This window comes from Cucurbita pepo, chromosome 9 (genome assembly GCF_057944985.1).
Source record: "Cucurbita pepo subsp. pepo isolate OVF chromosome 9, ASM5794498v1, whole genome shotgun sequence".
Lineage (NCBI taxonomy): Eukaryota > Viridiplantae > Streptophyta > Magnoliopsida > Cucurbitales > Cucurbitaceae > Cucurbita > Cucurbita pepo.
Genome location: NC_141806.1, coordinates 1,471,905 through 1,493,233, shown reverse-complemented (window position 1 = coordinate 1,493,233; position 21,329 = coordinate 1,471,905). Strand labels below are relative to the sequence as shown.

At 35.1% G+C, this 21,329-nt stretch overlaps 2 protein-coding genes and 1 pseudogene across 2 annotated transcripts; 1 reads left to right on the top strand and 2 right to left on the bottom strand.

Annotated features, from left to right (window-relative positions):
- The first annotated feature begins 2,778 nt into the window (after positions 1–2,778).
- LOC111801842 (uncharacterized) lies at positions 2,779–5,210 on the top strand. Its single transcript, XM_023686029.2, has 2 exons — positions 2,779–3,677; positions 3,769–5,210. The coding sequence occupies exons 1-2, from the start codon at positions 3,480–3,482 to the stop codon at positions 4,975–4,977; spliced, it is 1,407 nt and encodes a 468-aa protein (XP_023541797.1). The 5' UTR covers positions 2,779–3,479; the 3' UTR covers positions 4,978–5,210.
- Positions 5,211–11,028: 5,818 nt separating this feature from the next.
- On the bottom strand, positions 11,029–12,251 carry LOC111801846 (protein MIZU-KUSSEI 1 pseudogene; annotated as a pseudogene).
- A 2,756-nt stretch (positions 12,252–15,007) lies between these two features.
- LOC111801849 (geranyl diphosphate phosphohydrolase-like) lies at positions 15,008–16,442 on the bottom strand. Its single transcript, XM_023686047.2, has 2 exons — positions 16,162–16,442; positions 15,008–15,464 (listed from the first exon to the last, which is right to left on the bottom strand). The coding sequence occupies exons 1-2, from the start codon at positions 16,343–16,345 to the stop codon at positions 15,172–15,174; spliced, it is 477 nt and encodes a 158-aa protein (XP_023541815.1). The 5' UTR covers positions 16,346–16,442; the 3' UTR covers positions 15,008–15,171.
- Between the last annotated feature and the right edge of the window lie 4,887 nt (positions 16,443–21,329).

The following is a 21,329-nucleotide window of genomic DNA, read 5'->3' as shown; positions in this document are numbered from 1 at the left end:
ATTTTTTCCTATTTTATATAGATATTCAAATATTTAAATTTAGTCTAATATAAGTTTATTGTTACTTTTATTTTATTAAGAAAAGTTTTTATTGTCTTTTTTATTTCATTGCATTAAAATTATTATTATTTAACAAAATTCGACAACATTTGACTTCAAATTGACAACAATGGTCGATCTTTAAATTTATCAAAAATATGATTTATTTATTTATTTTTCTATACACTTAATTTGTTAAAATATTAATTTAATATTATTCCTAGGCTTTTGTATCTATGCATCTTTCGACCACCGACAATAAATACTTACAATATTCAAAAACTAAATTTCAATACAAGAATTAATACACCATTACCTAAAAATTTATATTCTATTATAGCATTCGGATATGAATAATTGACGACCTGTCGCATCCCCTTGTAGTATATTTTGATGCATTTTTCAGTCTAACAAACGTATACATGGATTTCTCGAAACGTCATACTTTTAGAAAATACAAAGAGAAACCTGTAACGGGCAACATCCTCATTACAACATGAAGGGCTTGGCATGTGACGAGCACCAGGCTAATTAGAACGGAAATTTAAAGTATACATTATTTGTATAAGGCCTAAGTTTAGAAACTAGTGTAGGTCCTAAAGAATAGAGTATAGAATTAAAAGTATGGACATTTAATAGAGAGCAAAGTAAAAGAATCATAATTAGTTAGCACGTTGTGGTTGGAGAGTAGAGATAAGAGCCTAGAAAATGACCTCTCACTCCCTTCCCCACACACACCCATGTGGACCATTTCCAAACCCTAATCAACCTCGGCTCGGCTCCACGTCCTTCCAATCGTCTGATCGATCGGTTTGATAACGTTTTTGTTTCACGGGTTTAAGTTTTTAGAAATAATGTCGAGTAGAAACGTATTTAATTTTAAAAAATAGTTATTAAATATGTTCATACTTGTAGGGCTTAGAAAATAATAAAAATAATAAAAATAATAAACAATTTCTTTTTAAAAATAAACTAGAAATAAGGAACAATAAAATTTTAAAAAAAAAAAAAAAAATCTCCATTTTAATTATTTTTTTAATGTTTTTAGATTTATTTTATGAATATAAATAAAAGTATTATTTATTATTGTTCTTATAAAATACAAAATAAATATCTAAAAATACATAATGAATAGTTAATGGCATCTCCATGGTATTTGCCCTAGGCGGTGGAGCAGCGTTGTCAGTCGGCCGTGAGCATCGGATGATGCAGGCGGCAGCGTTTGTGCCTAAACTGGCTGCTGGTTGTTGGCTGGAGCAGAAAGGCTGAATCTCGACGACCACAGATTGAAGCCATAGCCATAATTATCATAAAGCTCTGAGAAGCCCGAACACATCTTCTGATTCTCTCTGTAAGATTATTCTTGATTTCGTCTCCGATTTCTTGAATCTCTCTATCTCTTTCTCTCTCTGGCAGTACAAATTTATAAACGTGGCTTTGAAATCGCATTTATTTTGTTGTTTCTGCGGAAAAAATTGAAGCGTAATCGTAGATCCATAGAGAGTACAGATTTAAAGATGGAATGTCGTTTTCCTTACTGTGATTTCTTTGTGGAAAGCAGAGCTCAGTTATCTGTGTTCTACTCTTTTCGAGCCGTGCGATTCACCAAGCCGATCGCCAATGGCTTCTATCTAATCTAGGGTTTTTGTTTTTACTTTCCACAACGTATCCTCTTTTTTTTCTCTCTCTCTCTCTAATTAAGAACTTCAAAATTGTTCTTCATTAGCTCTTTTGTTTCTATATAATCATGAACTTTGCGTTCCAATTATTATTCACTGAAATCATAAGTCATTATTGTAATTAGGGTTTGGGAACCACAACTTATTTTCAAAATTTATTATGGAATTAGGGTTTGTGAATCACAAACTTATTTTCAAAATTTATTAGTGGTTTTTAGTGGTTTTTAGTACCTCCATGGATAGATACCCAACTATTATCGTCAGCCTCATGATTTTAAATAGAAGTTTTCAGATCGTTATAAGGACGATGAGATCTGACAATCCACTTCCTTACCGTCCGATGTCTAGCTCTGATACTATTTGTAACAGTCCAAACTACTACTAGCAGATATTATCTACTTTGGCACATTACGTATCAGTATGTCAGCCTTATAGTTTTAAAACGTGTTTCCTAGAGAGATATTTGTTTCCCTAGGTAGATGTTTTCACACCACAACTTTAAAATCTGTTCCCTAGAGAGATGTTTTCACACCCCAGTTTTAAAACGCGTTTCCTAGGGAGATGTTTTCACACCCCAGTTTTAAAACGCGTTTCCTAGGGAGATGTTTTCACACCCCAGTTTTAAAACGCGTTTCCTAGGGAGATGTTTTCACACCCCAGTTTTAAAACGCGTTTCCTAGGGAGATGTTTTCACACCCCAGTTTTAAAACGCGGTTCCTAGGGAGATGTTTTCACACCCCAGTTTTAAAACGCGGTTCCTAGGGAGATGTTTTCACACCCCAGTTTTAAAACGCGTTTCCTAGGGAGATGTTTTGACACCCCAGTTTTAAAACGCATTATCTAGGGAGATGTTTTCAAACCCTCGATTGTTTAGTTCTTCCCTTTAGTTCTTCCACTAGTTCATAGGATTGGTTAAATGTGATTTTGATTCCCATTTTTGGAGTTTTATTTTATTTTAATATTTTCACCTTTATACATAATATAAATCTTAAAATTAGTTCAACAAGAACATAGTTTGCGTACAAAAAAAAAAAAAATATACAAAATATGAATATACTTTAAAAATTTATTGAAGGATATTTTAAAATGAAAATGAATGTATAACTGAAAAAAGGAAACCCATATTTAAAAAAATGAAAATACACAGAAAAAGAATAATTCCAAAATAAAACAAATTGATTTTCCAAAAAAAAAAAAACTGCAATTTCCAGCTCCACCTGTGCTGCCATTAAAGACCAAGCAATCATCCTCCTCAACCCTGTAAGAACCCTAAAACGCCTCTTTGTCCATTTCCCCAAGTCCTTAATAAATCCCTTCAAAATCCAAATGTAAACAAGACCCATTACCCAAAATCCCTCCCTTCTTCTTCTTCTTCCCAAAAAACAAAGAATAAAGGTGCCCTTTACACCCGCATTTACTTCACCCTTTTACCCATCCTATCCCCTTCCTATTAAATTCTGTAACAGAAAATTATTTTGCTCTGATACAACACCCATGGCATTCCAATGCATACAAAGGAATGGACGCAGCCCCACCTTTCGCTTTCACTCGGGGTTGGAGCTTTGAGCCCTCTTCACTAGTTTTATGGCGCTCTGTTCTTTATCATTGTTATTACTATTATTGCTTTTCCCCCCTTTTTGAGAATCCTGCTTTCCTTAACCCTCCCCTGTTTCATTTCTTTCTCTGTTTTTGAGGTTTCTCTGTTCCATAGCTTCTGCTGATATCTTTGTTTTCCGTTCTGTTCTTGCTCTTGGTTGTGTTATGGAGAAGAAGAGATTCTTGGTGTTTGTATTGTTTGTGTGTTTGGGGAGTTGGAGTTATGCTCAAGAAGGTGGAGAAGCTGCTCCAATGGAGAAAACAGAGCTTGTTGCTCTGTTCTCTGCAATTCAGGGCTTTGTGGGGAATTCATGGAATGGCTCAGATCTTTACCCAGATCCTTGTGGTTGGACTCCAATACAGGTAATTCTCCTTCAATTGTTGCTTTTAGAGCTTCCCATTTGAGGAATCTACTTAGGAAGATGGGATACTCTGTTTTGGGATGTTTTTTCAGGGGGTTTCTTGTGATATCTTCGATGGGCTCTGGTATGTCACTGCACTAAGCATTGGACCAACTCATGAGAACTCGCTTGCTTGTGCTCCAAATGCCCATTTCAGACAGCAATTGTTTGAACTCAAACACCTTAAAACTTTGTCATTCTTCAGCTGCTTTGTGTCGGCTACGAGGAACAATTCTGTTTCACTTCCAGCTGGAGAATGGCTGAATCTCGCCGGAAGTTTAGAATCTCTTGAGTTCAGATCAAACGCTGGCCTCACTGGAAAAATTCCGGCCAGTTTAGGGAGTCTTCCAAACCTGCAATCTTTGATTCTATTACAGAATGGATTGGTGGGCGAAATACCAGAATCTTTTGGCGATTTGATCCGATTGAAACGGTTGGTTCTTTGTGGGAACTCGCTCACTGGTCCAATTGCTCCAAATCTCGGCAGGTTGAGCGAGCTGCTGATTTTGGATTTGAGTAGAAATTTTCTGTCGGGTTCTTTGCCGCCATGTTTGGGGAATTTAAGCTCCCTTTTGAAGCTTGATCTGAGTGACAACAAATTGGGTGGAGTTTTGCCGGATGAAATCGGTGATATGAGGAGTTTAACTCTTCTGGATCTCAGCAACAACAGTTTCTACGGCGGATTGAGACGGTCGTTTGAGAAGATGAATTCATTGGAAGAAATCATCTTATCCAACAACCCTATCGGCGGAGAACTCAAGAACATAAACTGGAAAAGTCTAAGAAATTTGATGATTTTGGATCTCTCCGACATGGGTTTGACAGGGGACATTCCCGATTCACTGTCGGAATTAAAAAAACTAAGGTTTCTGGGACTAAGCCGCAACAATCTAACCGGAAACCCTTCGCCGGAACTTGCAGCTCTGCCATTCGTTAGTGCAATTTACCTGTCCGGGAACAATCTATCCGGTGACCTTAAATTCTCCGAAGAGTTTTATGGGAAAATGGGAAGGAGATTCGGGGCCTGGGATAATCCGAATCTGTGTTACCCCATGGGAATGGTGACGGCAAACAGTGCTCCGTATGGAGTGAAGCCATGTGAGGAGGAGGAGGAAGAAGAAGTGATCAAATTGACGGAAAAACCCTTCTCAAATGGGAATGTGGCTGTCTCAAACGGGTGTTCTTGGGTTGGAGTTGAAGGGTTTTGGTGGAAATTTGTGGGGAAGACATTAACGATGACGTTGCTAATCATGAGGTTGTGATGAAACAAGAAAACAGAGGTTTCTTCGCCGTAGTGTTCGGTCGGAGGGATGAAATAATTTTTCGAGGAAAAAAGAAAAAGAAATTACCGTTGGTTGCCTTCCTTGTAAATACTTTCATTTACCGATTATCTAAATTACCGTTTTTATTTATTCAAAATTGAATTTTATGTAATGTAAAACTTGTTTGAATGGGTAAAAAATCGAACACTAAGTTAATTTTGAATGATTAAAAACATTTTTTTTAGAGTATTTTTCAAGTTTGGTTAATAATAATTCTAAATTATTTTTTTATTTGGCAATATTAATAAATAATTTAAGATTAAAGTGAAAATTTGTCATTTTTATCCTAGTTGAACGATTAAACTATTATATTTTTTTTTACCAAAGGTAGAATGTTTCGAATTTTGAATTGTGGTTAAGACTTAAAAAAAAAAAAGAGTTGATAGACTACTTCGAATTAAATATATTCATTTTATTTGCAAGGTTGGGAACCTACCTCAAACAAGAAGGAGAATTCTCGTTTAGATGATGAGTGGAAAGCATTTTCCCCTGGGGACGATATTATATTCCATGTCCCCGTCAATTCCATGCTTTGTCTCACTTAATCTATATATGTTTTTTTTTAAGGATAAGAAAAAAAAAAGTTAATTTTGAAATTCTCATGCTAATATTTAACTAATATTTAAGCTAAATACTGGTTCGTAATTTTTTTTAATTATATATATATATTTTTGCTTATGAAATATATTATTTTATTATATATTTTTTTACCGGTTATTATTAAAGGTTTTATTGAAAAATGAAAATTTAAAATAATTATTTTTCTAAAGAATAATAAATGGAAATGAATTACCCGAAATTCAATCCTCGCAGATTCGTCATGTTGAATCTCCGATCAAATCACTGTAAAAATAAATGAAAAATTTCATGAGAATAGGAATGGAAAAATTTTCCACTCGAAAATCTCTATTTAAAATTATATTATATCAGTTATTTATCTTCTAAATAATAATAATAATAAAAAAGTTTAGTTTTAAATTTTTATGTGGTGATAAAATTGTACCCAAAAAAAAAAAAAAATAAATAAAAGGATAAATAATTGAGCCTATATTTATAAATTGCATTAATACCCAAAAAAATCTCTATCCATTTCTATTTGGGGAAAATGGTGGGTAGAAAATGAGAATAGTGTAAATAAGGGGGTTGGTTTGGAATAAAAGAAAAGAAAAGGGGTGGAAGGACAATAATGTCAGAAAGTGGGGGGTTGTCAGAGCTGAACGTAGCGGAACTAATCCCAAGGTATCGGTCGGTAACGCCCCCTTTTGATTCCGTCTACTCCCCCACTTTTCCCCTCCTGCAAATTCAGTCTTTTTTAAGCCTATCTTAGCAATTTTATTTTTATTTTTTTAAAAAAATCAATATAAAAATAATTTTTTTGTTATTATAATAGGCTTTGATACCGTTTATAATAGTTCAAGCCCACCGCTAATAGATATTGTTCATTTTGACCCATTAAGTATTGTTGTTAGTCTCATGGTTTTAAAACATATCTGTTTAGATATAGATAGAGTTTTCCACAATAAGAATATTCCGTTCTCCTTTCCAACATCTCACAATGACCAAATTTGTAATTTAACACAATTATAGATAATTTGAAATTAGCAAATTTATTGTTATTATTATTGTGATTTATGTCAATATATTTATAAATTTTTAAGATAATATTAAAAGTTCAAAGAATTATTAGAACTAAAATGTCACAAATATGAAAATTTAAGTTTAAAGTCATAAATTAATCGTATAGTTTGCGTGATATATTAATAAAAACATAATTTAATAATATTTTATTTATTTATTTATTTTGCTAACTAAACGTTTTAAAGAAATTAATTGAGATTCTTTTTAAAAAATATTGGAAAAATGGTAATATTTTAAAAATGTTTTAAAATTATTAAAAAAAATAAAATTTTATTAAAGAAAACGCAGACTTTGAATTTTAATGCAGAAAACGAGTGAAGACTGAAGAGGTCGTCTTCTTCCCAAGCATTCGTCAAACCCCAAGACGACCGTTTAAATTTTTAATTTTTTCATCATTATTGAAGAAAATAAAGCAAAATTATTTCCACGTCAACCTTAAAAAACAATGCCATATTTTCCTAAATGTTTGGAAATAAAAAAAAAAAAACATTTTGTTTTTATTTTTATTTTCCTCAAAACCATTGACTTATGACTTAAAAATTATGAAAATTTAACTAATTTTGAATATGTTTAGAATTGATTGATCGACCCTTTTACCGAAATTGTCTCGTTTCTGAGTATTTCTAAACATAAATATAAGAAATGTTGACACTCGATAGTTAAGTTATCAATCAAGATAGGTATGTCACAACAAGACGAACAGAGAATAATTGAACTACCAATAGACTAATCAATACTTCGATGTTTCATTGAGTTCAACTGTTCGATTATGTGGAATTTTAGACTAAAAGTTGAAGTTTTAGGTTAAATTTGATAGAGAGAAATTGACGTAAAAATTGAACTAATATGTATATGTCGTTTTCAAATGTTTTATTATGTTTGGAAATGCTGATACAAACCCCCTTATTCCCGTAAGTCTCGAGTGTGGGAACAGGGTAGGGACTTCTTCCGCCATCACCATCCAACCCATCTAGTGAGTTTTCATGGAGTGGGTCAAATTCCGAAGATAACCCGTCAATCCAAACATCATTTATGAGTAGCTGGAACGACACAAACAAAGTTGGTTAGAAAAAATCAAAGAAGTCCAACCATGACGTCTTATTGGCAACCACACAAACAAAGTTGAGAAATTGCCCCAAAAAAGGGTAAAAAAGTTTGGCAATACAATACCATTATATCTCATATTAGACTTTAAGCGAAGACTTGTAATTTATTTAGAGTTTACCTACAAAAATCAAACGAACCTGTTCTTCAACAATAAAACCCGTGAATGGACGAGTGTTTTGACTCGGCTTTCACACATTTTTACACATTTAGTTGTGTATCAACTCGTAGGATATTAAATTCTAAGTCCGCCCGCAATTGACCAAATCTATTCGAACCAATTTAGAAGAAGAGTGACAGAAAGTAGCATAAATACACAAGAATGTTTCCATGCAAATTATTTCCTCTCTTCATCAGCCATGGCTTCCTCTTCTTCTTTAAACAACCCGGTCGCCATTGTCGTTCTTGCTCTGCTTCTTCTTTCTGGGTTTTGCTCTGCAACTCGGCCGCTGAAACCGACGGGACCGGAGATGGATTCCGGCGAAATCGGTCTCAATTACAAGACAGGGTTCCGATACGGCGGCGAAACCTTCAGCTTTCTCCCCAGAAACAATCCGATTCCTCCTTCAGCTCCTTCCGACAGACACAACTCTGTCGTCGACTCTGTTCCTTCCAATTGAAACACCATTTTTTGTTCTTTTTTTACTTCCATTTCTTTGAATTATAATGAATTTATACTGTATACAAAGTGAGCCAATTGTAACCATTTTGTTCCAATATGTATGGAATTTGAAGTTAATATAATTTTTTTTTTTTAATTATTTTCAATCTTTTTCATATGGTTGAACTTAAAATTTGTGAAAGAAAAAGGAAATAAAAATTTGGTTTGTCATAATCAATTCTTTATAATTCAAACTTCATTAATAACGCGACAACAAAAAGAATGGTACGTGAACGGTTTAAACATACCTACCACGCCCTAGCTATTATTCTAGGGATCTCTAAAGCTCGAGACTAAAAAATTTTCACACTCCAACCGATATAGAATCTAATAATCCACCCCCTTTGACCCAACGTCCTCGTTAGCAGAGTGTCCGTGTCTGAATACAATTTGTAACCACCCAAACCCACCTCTAGCAAAAGTTGTCCGGTTTGACCTGTTACATGTTGTTGTTAGCCTCACGATTTAAAACTACGCCTTTATAAGAAATGTTTCATTCATTTTCTCCCATTATTATGGATTTAATATTTGCTTAATTATGTGGGTATTTTTCTTTTCTTTTCCTTTTTTTTTCCCAATTTTAATTGATTTTATAATTTAATATCTCAAATTTTAATAATTTAAAAATATGACGTGGAATATGAATTATTTTCTCTTTCTCAAATTATTTTAAGCAACTAGTTGATTTTATTGCTACCGTCCACAATAATTAGATTTTAAAGGCGGTTTAATGTAGGCAATTTATTATATATATATATATATATATATATATATATATATATATATTATATGTTTAATGGGCTATTAAATTATTTTATATATATTTGTATTAACTAAATAAAGTAACTCCAATTATCCCTATTAAATTATTTTCAAAAAATATATTTGTATTAAATTAGCAATAAATAAAATAATAACAAATACCAAAATTATTACTTTGACTTTGGTTGCATTTCGTCCCTAGTTTTCAAAGGGTTGAAAAAAAAATATATTATTTTCTTATTTTCTAAAGTACTTTTAATCCAATTGGCCTATATAGCATCTAGGTACTCGTGTAAAGGGTAACCGAGCTAGGTATATTTGGCTTAGAGCTCGAGAAGTAGTAAAAATGTACTGGGGTGACTATTACTACTAATGATGAGGAATGACCATAATCAGACTTACGAGTCGTTTTTCCGATGTAATTGAAGGCAAAGAGGAAAGAAGGTAGAGTTTGAGAAACTCTACTGATGCTTAAGAACGTTTTGTGTCATGTCAAGTATAGAAATCTAATAGAACACTTGGGTGTGTGTATCTCGGATACGAGCATTGGTTTAAATATCAGTGTGGGTTGGGTAAAGGTTGAATGTGAAATTACATAAACGTGCGACGACGAGTAAGATTTTTGTAGTGGTTATGTTGGAAAAGCATAATGGGTTTGGGTCCCAAAGTTGAAAGATGGGTGTGATAAAGGTATGTTTTAACGGCGAGGGGCCACGAGTGAGTGAGTGAGTGCTACCAAAATTAGAGGATAAAAGAAGAGTTAAGGAGATACTCATCAAGATTGGAAGACATGCCCACCTCCCAATTCATTGTGTTTTTTTTTCCTTATCATTGTGCCATTGTCCTCCCCAACATTCTTCTCTTCTTTCATTATTGTTAATTAACAACGAACGCTAATTTTTATAAGGGTGTGGAAACTTTCCCCTAGCAGACACGTTTTAAAGCCTTGAAGGGAAGCTCGAAAGGGAAAGCCCAAAGAGGACAATATCTGGTAGAGGTGGATCTGAGCCGTTACAAATGGTATCAGAGCCAGATACCGAACGATGTGCCAACCTTCTCGCTGTTCCCCGAAAGGGGTAGACACGAGACGGTGTGCCAGTAAGGACGCTGGGCCACAAAGGGAGTTGAATTTGGGGGTGGTCCCACATCGATTGGAGGAAGGAAAGAGTGTCACCGAGGACGCTGGCCCCAAAGGAGGGTGGATTGTGATGTCCCACATTGGTGGGGAGGAAAAGAAACCACCATTTATAAGGGTGTGGAAACCCCTTCCACTAGTAGACGACTTTTAAAGCCTTGAGGGGAAGACCCAAAAAAAGACAATATCTGCTAATGGTGGATGTGGGCCGTTACACTCAGCTTCCTCACTGACAAATCACCTAGTGTTTAGTTATGATACCATTTAGCTCAATTTCAAGGCCAGCTGATATTATCCGTTTTGACCCATTACATATCGCACCAGCCTCATGGTTTTAAAACGTGTATGATAGAGAGAGAAGTTTCTACACCCTTCTAAGGAATGCTTTGTTCCTCTCTCCAACCGACGTAGAACACGACAACTTGAGATATCAACCATTAGAACAACAATGAAATCCATGGACCAATTCTTCGATGGCAAGCACTAGCTCTCCTCCTTTTAATCTAGAAAACGTCCGAAAAAACCATCTATAGAACTACCGAGAAGGGGCGAAAGACAATGACAAAACAGTCCATGATAGATCGATCAACATCTGAATAACGCTCGTATCGAATTATGGTACAATGGATTGAAATTTATGAGATGAAATGCATAGAACTTTGAAATATTTTTGATTCTCAAACAACCAATGTGAACAAAAAGAAAAAGAGCTATACATCGAAATCAATACCCCATTTGTTCCCATCAATGCATTGATTCCCCAGAAGCACGATTCCCAGAAATTCAGGCATCTCAAGAACAACCAAACAAGGGATCGATCAAACTTCAAATCCTAAGCAAGTAAATACTAAGTTCAGGCCCTCCATTACAATCAGGGCTCATCATGTAAAAAGCTTCCGAATCCTTCGACCCAATCACCCTCTCAAACCTCGCCCTCATGTACATCAATTCCCCCTCCGACCCATTTCCACTTCCCTCCGCCGCCGGCAATACCCCTGCCCCCATCGTGATCGGCTCCACCGCCTTCAGAATCCTCTGCTCCTCCGCCCCACACTCCCTTCTACTCGCATACCCACATTTCTTCCCATTACAATACGTTCTCCACAGCGCCTCCTCTACTAACTTACAATTCTTCTTCCTCTCTGCTTTCCTCTCACATTCCAGCGCGATTCGAACCAACCCAGATGCCATTTCCCGCACCAGAACACTCGTCGGCGTCGATAGCTCAATTAAAAACGTCGGATTCTGTTTTGGGTCTTCTTGTAACGCGAAATAGACATGTCCTCGTCGGTACCCAAATAGCGTACCGACAACCCGGCCGCCAAGCCGGGAGCGGTTGGTTGTCGGCCGGATCCGTCCGATGACTGTTAAAGCCGTCCGGAGCTTGGAAGGAGATGGTTTCTTCTTCTCTGGTTTCTTGAGGTTGTCTTGCTTGTCTTCCTCGCTGAAACGGGAGGACAAAGTGAAGGACAAGGGTTCTTGGTGTTGTTGTTCTTCTTGGGGCTTGTTTTTCCAGGTGAAATAGCGGCGGGAGAAGGAGGAGGAGGAATCATGGAGGGAGTTGGACATGGCTGTGGGGGTTTGAGAGAGGGGGAGCTTGGAATTATGATGGTGAGATATAAAGAGAAGGGGGAGGTGGTCCAGTTTGGATGAAATGTCAGAGATTTGTAGGAATGGGTTTGAAAAACAGAACAGAGGGACAAAGGGCAGGAAGGAGGGCGCCGCGGCGGCCCGCAATGGCTGCGCTGCAGGAGTCCTTGCCCTGTCTTGGTTTGATGGTTTGAAAATTTGAGTGCCACAAGTCCCAACATTTAATTGGAAGGCATTGCCACGTTTAGACATGTTAAGACCCGCACCGAGTTAAATGGATCCTGGCGCTGTCAAGACATTGCTTAGTGTTCTGTCTCCCCCCTCCCCTCCCCTCCCCTGTCTTCTTATCTAATTTATTATGTTTTTTTTTTTCTTTCTCGGTTTAAATAGAGACCATACCTGAGATCCTACACTGGTTGGAGAGTGAATCAAAGCATTTTTTATCACGATGTGGAAACTTTTCCCTAGAAAACGTGTTTTAAAAACTGAGGCTGACGAGGATATATAATGGATCAAAACAAACAATATTTGCTAGATGTGAACTTAAACTGTTGTGAATGATATTAGAGTTAGACACTGAGTGGTGTGCTAGCGATAACATTGGTTCTCAAGGGGATGGATTGTGAGATCTCACATCAGTTGGAGATGTGAACGAAACATTTCTTAGGGAGTGGCCTTAGAAAACACGTTTTTAAATTGTGAGATTGATGAGGTACGTAATGGGCTGAAACGGGTAATGTCCGCTAGCGATGGATTTGAACAACACTACATCGGAATGAGAGCGATCATAAGAATAAAATGACTAAGAATGAAGGAAATGAAAGTTACTATTTATATCAACAATTTAAACTTTTCTTCTTGGTGACTCAGTCATAAGAGTGTGTTTTACTTAGACTAATTTCTGATCTCCTAAAAATTTTCTTGAAATTCATCTGAGTTAAGAACAAAGTAGGTTGTGAAAATAGTTTTCACTCTTAAAAAGCAATAAAAAAGTAAATATTACCATGTCTCAAAAAATGTCGTTTAAGGTTAAGTCGAATGAATCTTGAGCATTGACTTCGGAATTACCTCGTTCAAGAAATTCAGTCGAATTAATCTTTCTTTCGTCTTTACAGAAGAGTAAATTAATTCAATTCTGAACTTGACAGTCGAGTAAATAAATTAGCTGGATTATCGAATACTAAAAAAAATAAAAAAAGAAAAGACAATAAAAAAAGATGTTGAGACTGCATGAGACAAACAGCTCAGAATCACTGTCGTTAATGTCAAAATGTCAAAGGAAAAAAAACAAAGAAAATGGAAGCCTTGAGCCAATAAACACATTAAAAAAGCTTTAAAAAGCTGGAAAATAGCATGCCCTACCAACCTATTTCTCTTTATTTACTAAATAATATTAATAATTATTATTATTTGGAAAATAAAATGTGGAATTTATTGGATTTAATTTGTTGATCCCTAGGTTTCCAACCATTTTTGTCTCTCTCTCTCTCTATTCCCACATGCTTTACAAACACATGGGTTGTTCAATTAAAATACTATTATTATTATTATTATACAAATATTTCAATATCTTTAATTATTAAATGCATTTTAAATAAATAATACCTACTCATTCCAATTATTTTTTTAAATAATTTCTTCCAATTTTCCTGAATTATATTAATGGGCTCATACCATTCGTTCACAGTCCATATTACAGGCCCATTTGGGTAACTGATACAAAACAGAAACGGCCCAACAAAGAATGATTCATGGGCCCAGCCCACAAAAATAAACTTCTCTCCCGCGTAGTTATCTTCAATTTCTTTCATGGTTGTAAAACGCGTGTGTTAGAGAGAGATTTCTACACTCTTATGAAGAATGTTTCGTTCTCAATTCACCCCCCTTGGAGGCCAACATCCTCGGTGACACACCACTCGGTGTTCGTTCTCCTCTCCAACCGATGTGGGATCTCACAATTCACCCTCCTGGAGGCCAGCATCCTTAATGACACACCACTCGGTGTCTGACTTTGATACCATTTGTAACAGCCTATATTTCACCCTCCTGGAGGCCAGCATCCTTAATGACACACCACTCGGTGTCTGACTTTGATACCATTTGTAACAGCCTATATTTCACCCTCCTGGAGGCCAGCATCCTTAATGACACACCACTCGGTGTCTGACTTTGATACCATTTGTAACAGCCTATATTTCACCCTCCTGGAGGCCAGCATCCTTAATGACACACCACTCGGTGTCTGACTTTGATACCATTTGTAACAGCCTATATTTCACCCTCCTGGAGGCCAGCATCCTTAATGACACACCACTCGGTGTCTGACTTTGATACCATTTGTAACAGCCTAAACCCACCAATAATAGATATTGCGCCTCACGATTTTAAAACGCATATTTTAGAGAGAGGTTTCCACACTCTTATAAAGAATGGTTCGTTCTTCTCTCCAAGAGATGCGAGATCTCACAAAAAGCACCTGAAGCTGCTCGTAATTCACCCATGCAAATATAAAAAGAAGATTATAAACCCATATCATTCCCTAAATTAGATGATGTGGGACTTTCATCATCCAATACCTCCCCTCCAACAAAGTACGCCTCCCCTTAATCGAGGCTCGACTCCTTTGGAGTCTTAGTCATTTCTGACTGCCTTTGAGGATGCTTGACTCCTTTTCTTTTGGAGTCATTTGTTCGATATTTGAGAATTTACCAATCTATTAGCACGACTAAGTTTAGGGCATGGCTCTAATACCATGTTAGTTGAACACAACTCTCCACAATGGTATAATATTGTCCAGTTTGAGCATAAACTCTCATGGCTTTGCTTTGGGCTTCCTCAAAAGGCCTCGTGCCAATGGAGAGAGTACTCATTGATTATAAACCCATATCATTCCCTAAATTAGCGTGTGACTTTTATCATCCAACACGAACACACACAAACAAGTCTCTTCTAACTAAATTTGGATGAATTGTTTAATGGTCGTTTAATCTTAATGAAATCTACTGGGTTTTGTGTGTAGTTGTATATTGATATCGTATTATTAGCTTGTATGGTTGTGTAAACGTTATCGTGAGTCAAAGTTCTTCAAACAACACATTAATTAATATCATAAACCAATCTTATAATTAGAGTACAAATTAGAACGAAAAGCAAAAGCTTTTCTCCGTTTTTCGATTTCGTGTAGATGACTAATAGATCTTGATCTAACCCAATTCAACCGTGCCAGTCTGTCGTGAGTAGGTTATTATGGGAAAGGATTGAAGCCCTCCATAACCATTGCTTTGATGGGACCAAAGAGTGGCTTGGGCAGACTATCCCATTCATACCAATCCCAGCCACCACATTTGTCAGGCTCAAGATTGAGCGGAGTTTGCATGGGATCAGCCAACACCGCCCGCACGAACACCACCACATAATGAGCCGGCGTTGGCTGATCCAAAAACAAATTATTGGTCACTTTCAAAAACTCAACCTTCTCAATATCCAGCCCCGTCTCTTCCTTCATCTCTCTTGCAGCACATTCTTCAAAATTCTCACCTAAAAACCAAAAAATCACGAGTTTATAAATGAAGTTGCGAGAGCTTATATTCAAAGTGGACAATATATGTAGAGATATGTTAGTATTTAGACACAATTATTAAATGATGGAAGTCCCACATCAGCTGATTTAGAGAATGATCATGGGTTTATAAGTGAGGAATACTATCTCCATTGGTACGAGGCTTTTTGAGGAAGCCCAAAGCAAAGCTATGAGAGCTTATGCTCAAAGTGGACAATATCATACCAAGAGTCGTGTTCGTCTAACATGGTATCAGAGCCATGCCCTAAACTTAGTCGTACTAATAGATTAGTAAATCCTCAAATATCGAACAAAGAACTCTAAAAGAAAAGGAGACTCCAAAGGAGTTTTTGTTCGAGGGGAGGTGTTGGATGATGGAAGTCCCACATCGGCTAATTTAGGGAATGATCATGAGTTTATAAGTGAAGAATACTCTCTCTATTAGTATGTTTATAAGTGAAGAATACTCTCTCTATTAGTATGTTTATAAGTGAAGAATACTCTCTCTATTAGTATGAGGCCGCTTATGCTCAAAGTGAGCAATATCATAACATTGAGGACTGTTGGATGATGGACTCTCTCTATTAGTATGAGGCCGCTTATGCTCAAAGTGGGCAATATCATAACATCGAGGAGAGTCGTGATTTCTAAGAACAATGAGATAGAAAAACGAACCAAATTCAAGATGGCCACTTGGGAGAGAATATTTGGAGTTGCCAATCGATACAAGTCGGCGCCCCATTAGCACCGATTTACCTCTCAACAAGCAAATCGCCACTGCTACTTGCGGCGATGGCGGAGGCGCCACCACCAATGTCTTCGTTTTTGTGCCGTTAATCTGTTGGACCTCAGACACCATATTTGAAGATGGGTTTTGTGTTTGGAGGTAAGGTTATGGATGAGGAGGTATTTATAGGCCGCAGCGCCGCCGTGGCTGACGAAGGTGGAGCGAAAATTCGGGGTTTTTCTGTACACTTGATTGTAGTATAATTAAAGTACTATTAATAAATAAAATTAAATTTCCATAATGAATTTTTATGTATACTTACGTCCATTTTCGGGAGTTTTTATTTTATTCTATTTTTTTTCTAAATAAGTTATTTGGTTTATTTATTTATTTATTATTTTTTATTTATAAAAAAGAATTAAGAATAAGATTCTGTGCAGTTTCAGTCCGCTTGGAGAAAGATAATCTAAAAGGTGTCAATAGACAGTTTCAATCCATATATTGACAGTAATGATTTAAAAATTTAATGCTATTTTTAAAATTTAATAGGTATTTTTTAAACCATGTACTCACTAGAAAATTATATTTTAAGTTTTTAAGTTTTAAAAAAATTAAAGGGTATTTTTTTAAATAAGTTGAGTAGTTCTCTTGCTATTGCAATAATTTGGGCTAGAAACCATATTTATACCTAAATCTAGCTTCGTAAGAAATCTCTGAATGCTAATCAAATTAGATATAATTAAATCTGGTATAACTAAATCAAATCTAATCCTAACCACACGTTTAACGCGAGATTAAATGTAGCATTTCCACTTGCAGTGTGGCGGCCGTCATTGTTGATCCTTCTCTTGTCCATTCAGTTGGCGTAGCCCTACTAAATTACTCTCATTCAATTCATACCCATCATATTTGACTTTCATTCTAAAATTTCAGATAAATAAAAAATATTTATGTTTAATCAATGCTTAATTATTATTAAACAATAATTTTAAATATTTTAATTTTATTAGTATATTTTGGAGGGTAGATTTTAGAATTTATTTAGCAATAATGTTAATAATTATTTTAAAATTTTAATAATAAATAATTATATATTTGAGTGGAATAAATCATTTTAAATAAGATAGATATATTTAATAGTTTTATTTGGTGGTTGGCTGTGTGCCTGGTTGTATTACATTATGGGCATTCACATCCCTTGCACCATATCCAAATAAATCACATCATGTCCCTATCATTTTCGATAACATAAAATGATTATCAAACGAGATTTAAATACTTATTAAACAAGATCTCACATTAGTTGGAGCGGGGAACGAAATATTCCTTATAAAGATGAAGAAACCTCTTCCTAATAGACGCGCTTTAAAACCGTGAGATTGATGGCAATACGTAACAAGCCAAAACTAACTATATCTGCTAGTAGTGGGCTTGAGCTGTTACAAATGGTATCGAAGTCAGGTTTCGAATGGTGTGCCAACGAAGACGCTTGACTCTCAATGAAGCCTCTCTTAGAAAGGTGTGGAAAACCGTGAGATTAATGGTGATACGTAACAAATTAAAGTAAACAATATCTGCTAATAGTGAGCTTAGATTACAATAATTTTTTTTTTTTTTTTTTTTTTTTTTGGGGCTATAATAGACCTACCGATTTCCATTGACATAGCCACCTTTTGGCTAATGCAAATTGTTTGACCAAAGTTGTGGCTTTACTCATGCAAAAGTCGTGTTGGGAGGAGGGTGCAATTAGTCAAACACATTTTGTGGTCTTTGACGTTGACTCAAACTTTTGGGCTTTAATTGGCCCAAATGCTCCAATTAAATATTTGGGCTAATTTCCGGCCCATTACATATATATATATTGCCTCATTCTCTTTAATTTTTCAAAATGAGAAACAAAATTATTTAAATGTTTTTAAAATGAACAAAAAAAAAAAAAAACTGATAAAATATATACACTTTCTCATAAAAGTGAAAAGAGCACGAAGAGACGATCTTTTTTATCCTTAAGCTGAAAACATATTGTACGACACTAACCCGAGACTGCCAATTATATTTTTTTTCTATCTGTTTAAACAACAATTGTATGAAATATGACTAACCGAATATTTAAAGAGTAGGACATGAGACGAGTTAAAACTAGTGTTAACTTAATCTGTATCTTATAACGACCTTTTAATTAGCTGACCTAATCGAGACGAAGTAGTTGTCAAACACGTTACGATGCACGGAAACAAAAATCATATGGAATACAACTCGTCCTAGTTTTCTTTTTCTTTTTATCTCACTTTTTTTTTCCCTTTTCTTTTTATTTATTTATTTCCAAAAAATAAAAAAATTAAAGGAAAAGTAGTGATTGGGAGATGAAGGAAAAAATAATTTTGGTTAATAAATCCAAAATTGCCTCAATTATTGCTTTTTAATTTTTTTTTTTAAAAAAGTTACCACTTTTCTTCAATTGGCTTGATTTTATTTTAAAATTTCTTCTCTTTTTGACTCTCCTTTTTGTTCTCTTTTCCTTTTATAATTGTAAAAATTTAGATTTTTTCCACGTGGATTTTATGGACATTATAAACATATTAAAAGAATCCCAAAATAAATAAGAAAATGCACAAAATATTGAATTATTTTAAAATTAAAAAAAATGTAATAATCTAAAATTAAAATTATACTAATTTAAATTCATACATACTAATCAAGTAATTGGATTAATTCATTACTAGTATATCTAATGTAATTAACATAAATATTTAATTTCATATTTAATAAATTTCTGAATTATATTAAAATTTTAATAATGTGTTCGATATACATAATTAAAAAATTAAAAAAATTAATTTTAAAATAGAAGAATGAAATAAATGGACTGTACGTAATAATAAAAGTATGAACCATGATTTTAAATGTGGGATCTCAGGTATGTTGCATGTCATATACTTATAGATTACTTCTCTAGTATATTAGGTATATAGACACGTAAATCATGATATTATTCAACTAATATGTTAACGAGCTTGTATAGTGAGTTCATGTGCACGTATATAGACCGTGTATAGAGAAGTAGCATACATCCAATGTGGACCGCCATGAACAAAATTAGGTCGTACCGATAACGTGGGTGCATGTATACATACATATATATATATATATATATATATACATGTATACATGCATTTGCGAGGAATATTACAAAAGAAAAAAAAAAGGTGATAAAACATGGGGACAAGTGGTATTAGACCATGTGGTTACATATGTAGAATCGGAGTGAATAGCTTTTGATATTATCTTGTTCTTCAATCAATGGTGTAGAAAGATTGAGATTCCGAACTTTACTCGTGTCTGCCAAATTAAACTAGGATGACACGAGCCTAGGGTGATGCCTATGTCGAGGAGTTGCATTTGGGCTTCAACTCAAATTATCCTTTTATTATTTGTCTCGATTTGGATTAATCTTTTGCTGCTTCGTTCTTGGAACATTATCTGTTTGACTTTATCGAGTTATTTTTCTTAGGCTTACGATAAGGATGATTACTCTCGTAGAACATAGATTGAATGACAAATCTATCACAATCTGATAAAAATTTGGTGCTCGTGGTAAGAATTCGCTCGAGTACTGGAAGATCGTTTGTTCGTTTTTGTTAGCTAAAAATGAATTGATACGATGAAAGATGCAAAGGTGAAGCATATGCTTACAACTCTGAATATAATGTGTTGGTACCAAACCTCTCCTCCTCCACTTATTTTCTTCTTCTTTTTACATCAAACTTTTGAAATTCCCACACAGCATAAATGAGCCTTCAAATTTACACTTTTTTTTTTTTTTTTTTTTTTCTCATCACCTGCCTAACTTCATCTCTCGTACATTCATCTCTCGTACATTCATCTAAGCTTCAATTAAACGTGCCGATGTTTCTAACTGACTACTACTTAAATTCAATACCTTCTATAGAACGTTAAATTTTTTAGGGTTTCGCTCCTGGAATTTGAAGATCGGAGTGATTCACCCCATTTTAGGGTTTCGCTCCTGGTATGAGCGAGACATGAAATTATGGTACAATAAGTTTGACCCGCCTTCTTGTTTGTGATATCTGGTCTACTTGTAAGTTTTATTGGGTATGCCTTATATACTGCTTTTGGGCAACCGTCTCCATAACTAAGAGATCCATTCGAGGAACAATAGGACTAGTTGAAGTACTGAGCCTCACAGTAATTTCAAGCCCTGAGATCGGAATGCAGTAGGGTCTTCAAACACCACGCTCGATTCTCGAGATTCATGGGCTGTCTAGCGAAGATCTTCGATCGGAACCTTCACATCAACTTTCTCTTAGAGTCTCAACCACGTAAGAATATAGTTTCACTGAGTGCACTAGATTCATTCGTTTTAGTTTCGAAATCCTAATGACCATTTTTAATACAGTAATCATATCAACAACTATAGACTCAAAAGATTGTATCACTACCATATCTGCACAACCTAGACTCTCATATGAGATGACAGAACATGCAACTCGAAACTTTCTTTCTTTCAAATCTTTGTGGAGACCTAATTCACGAAGTCTTCTCAGGAAATCCCTATCCCGACCTTATAAAAATAAAATGGAGAATCTCAAACGGTTGGGAGGATGAAATTGGAAAGTGGAATAGAAAAGCCATTTCCGTCTTCAACTCATGGATGTCCCTATCTCTAACTCGATAGCGAACTCGATCGCTATCGCTATCAACCGGTGAATTGTTGGTGAAACACGTAGTAGAATTGATACTCAAGATGGATGGTCATAGATTCAAATGAGGGCGGCATGGGAGGATTCCATGATTGTTATCTCTAGGATATTCTAATTTGTGACAATAATGAAACCATTTTAATTCCAATTTTAATTCCAATCAAAATATATTCTTGAAATATATTATTTCTAGAGACCCAAAGCCCAATTCAACATAGGAATCCAATTCCCTTACATTATTATAATAATAATATTATTATTATTATTAAAACTCGTTTTATTTAAATAAAATATTTGTGAGAATATGCCATAGAGGAATTAGTTTATCCTTAATCCATGAACTGAATCTTCCAAATTGAGGGCGGGTCAAAGATTAAATCAAAACAGGATATTGT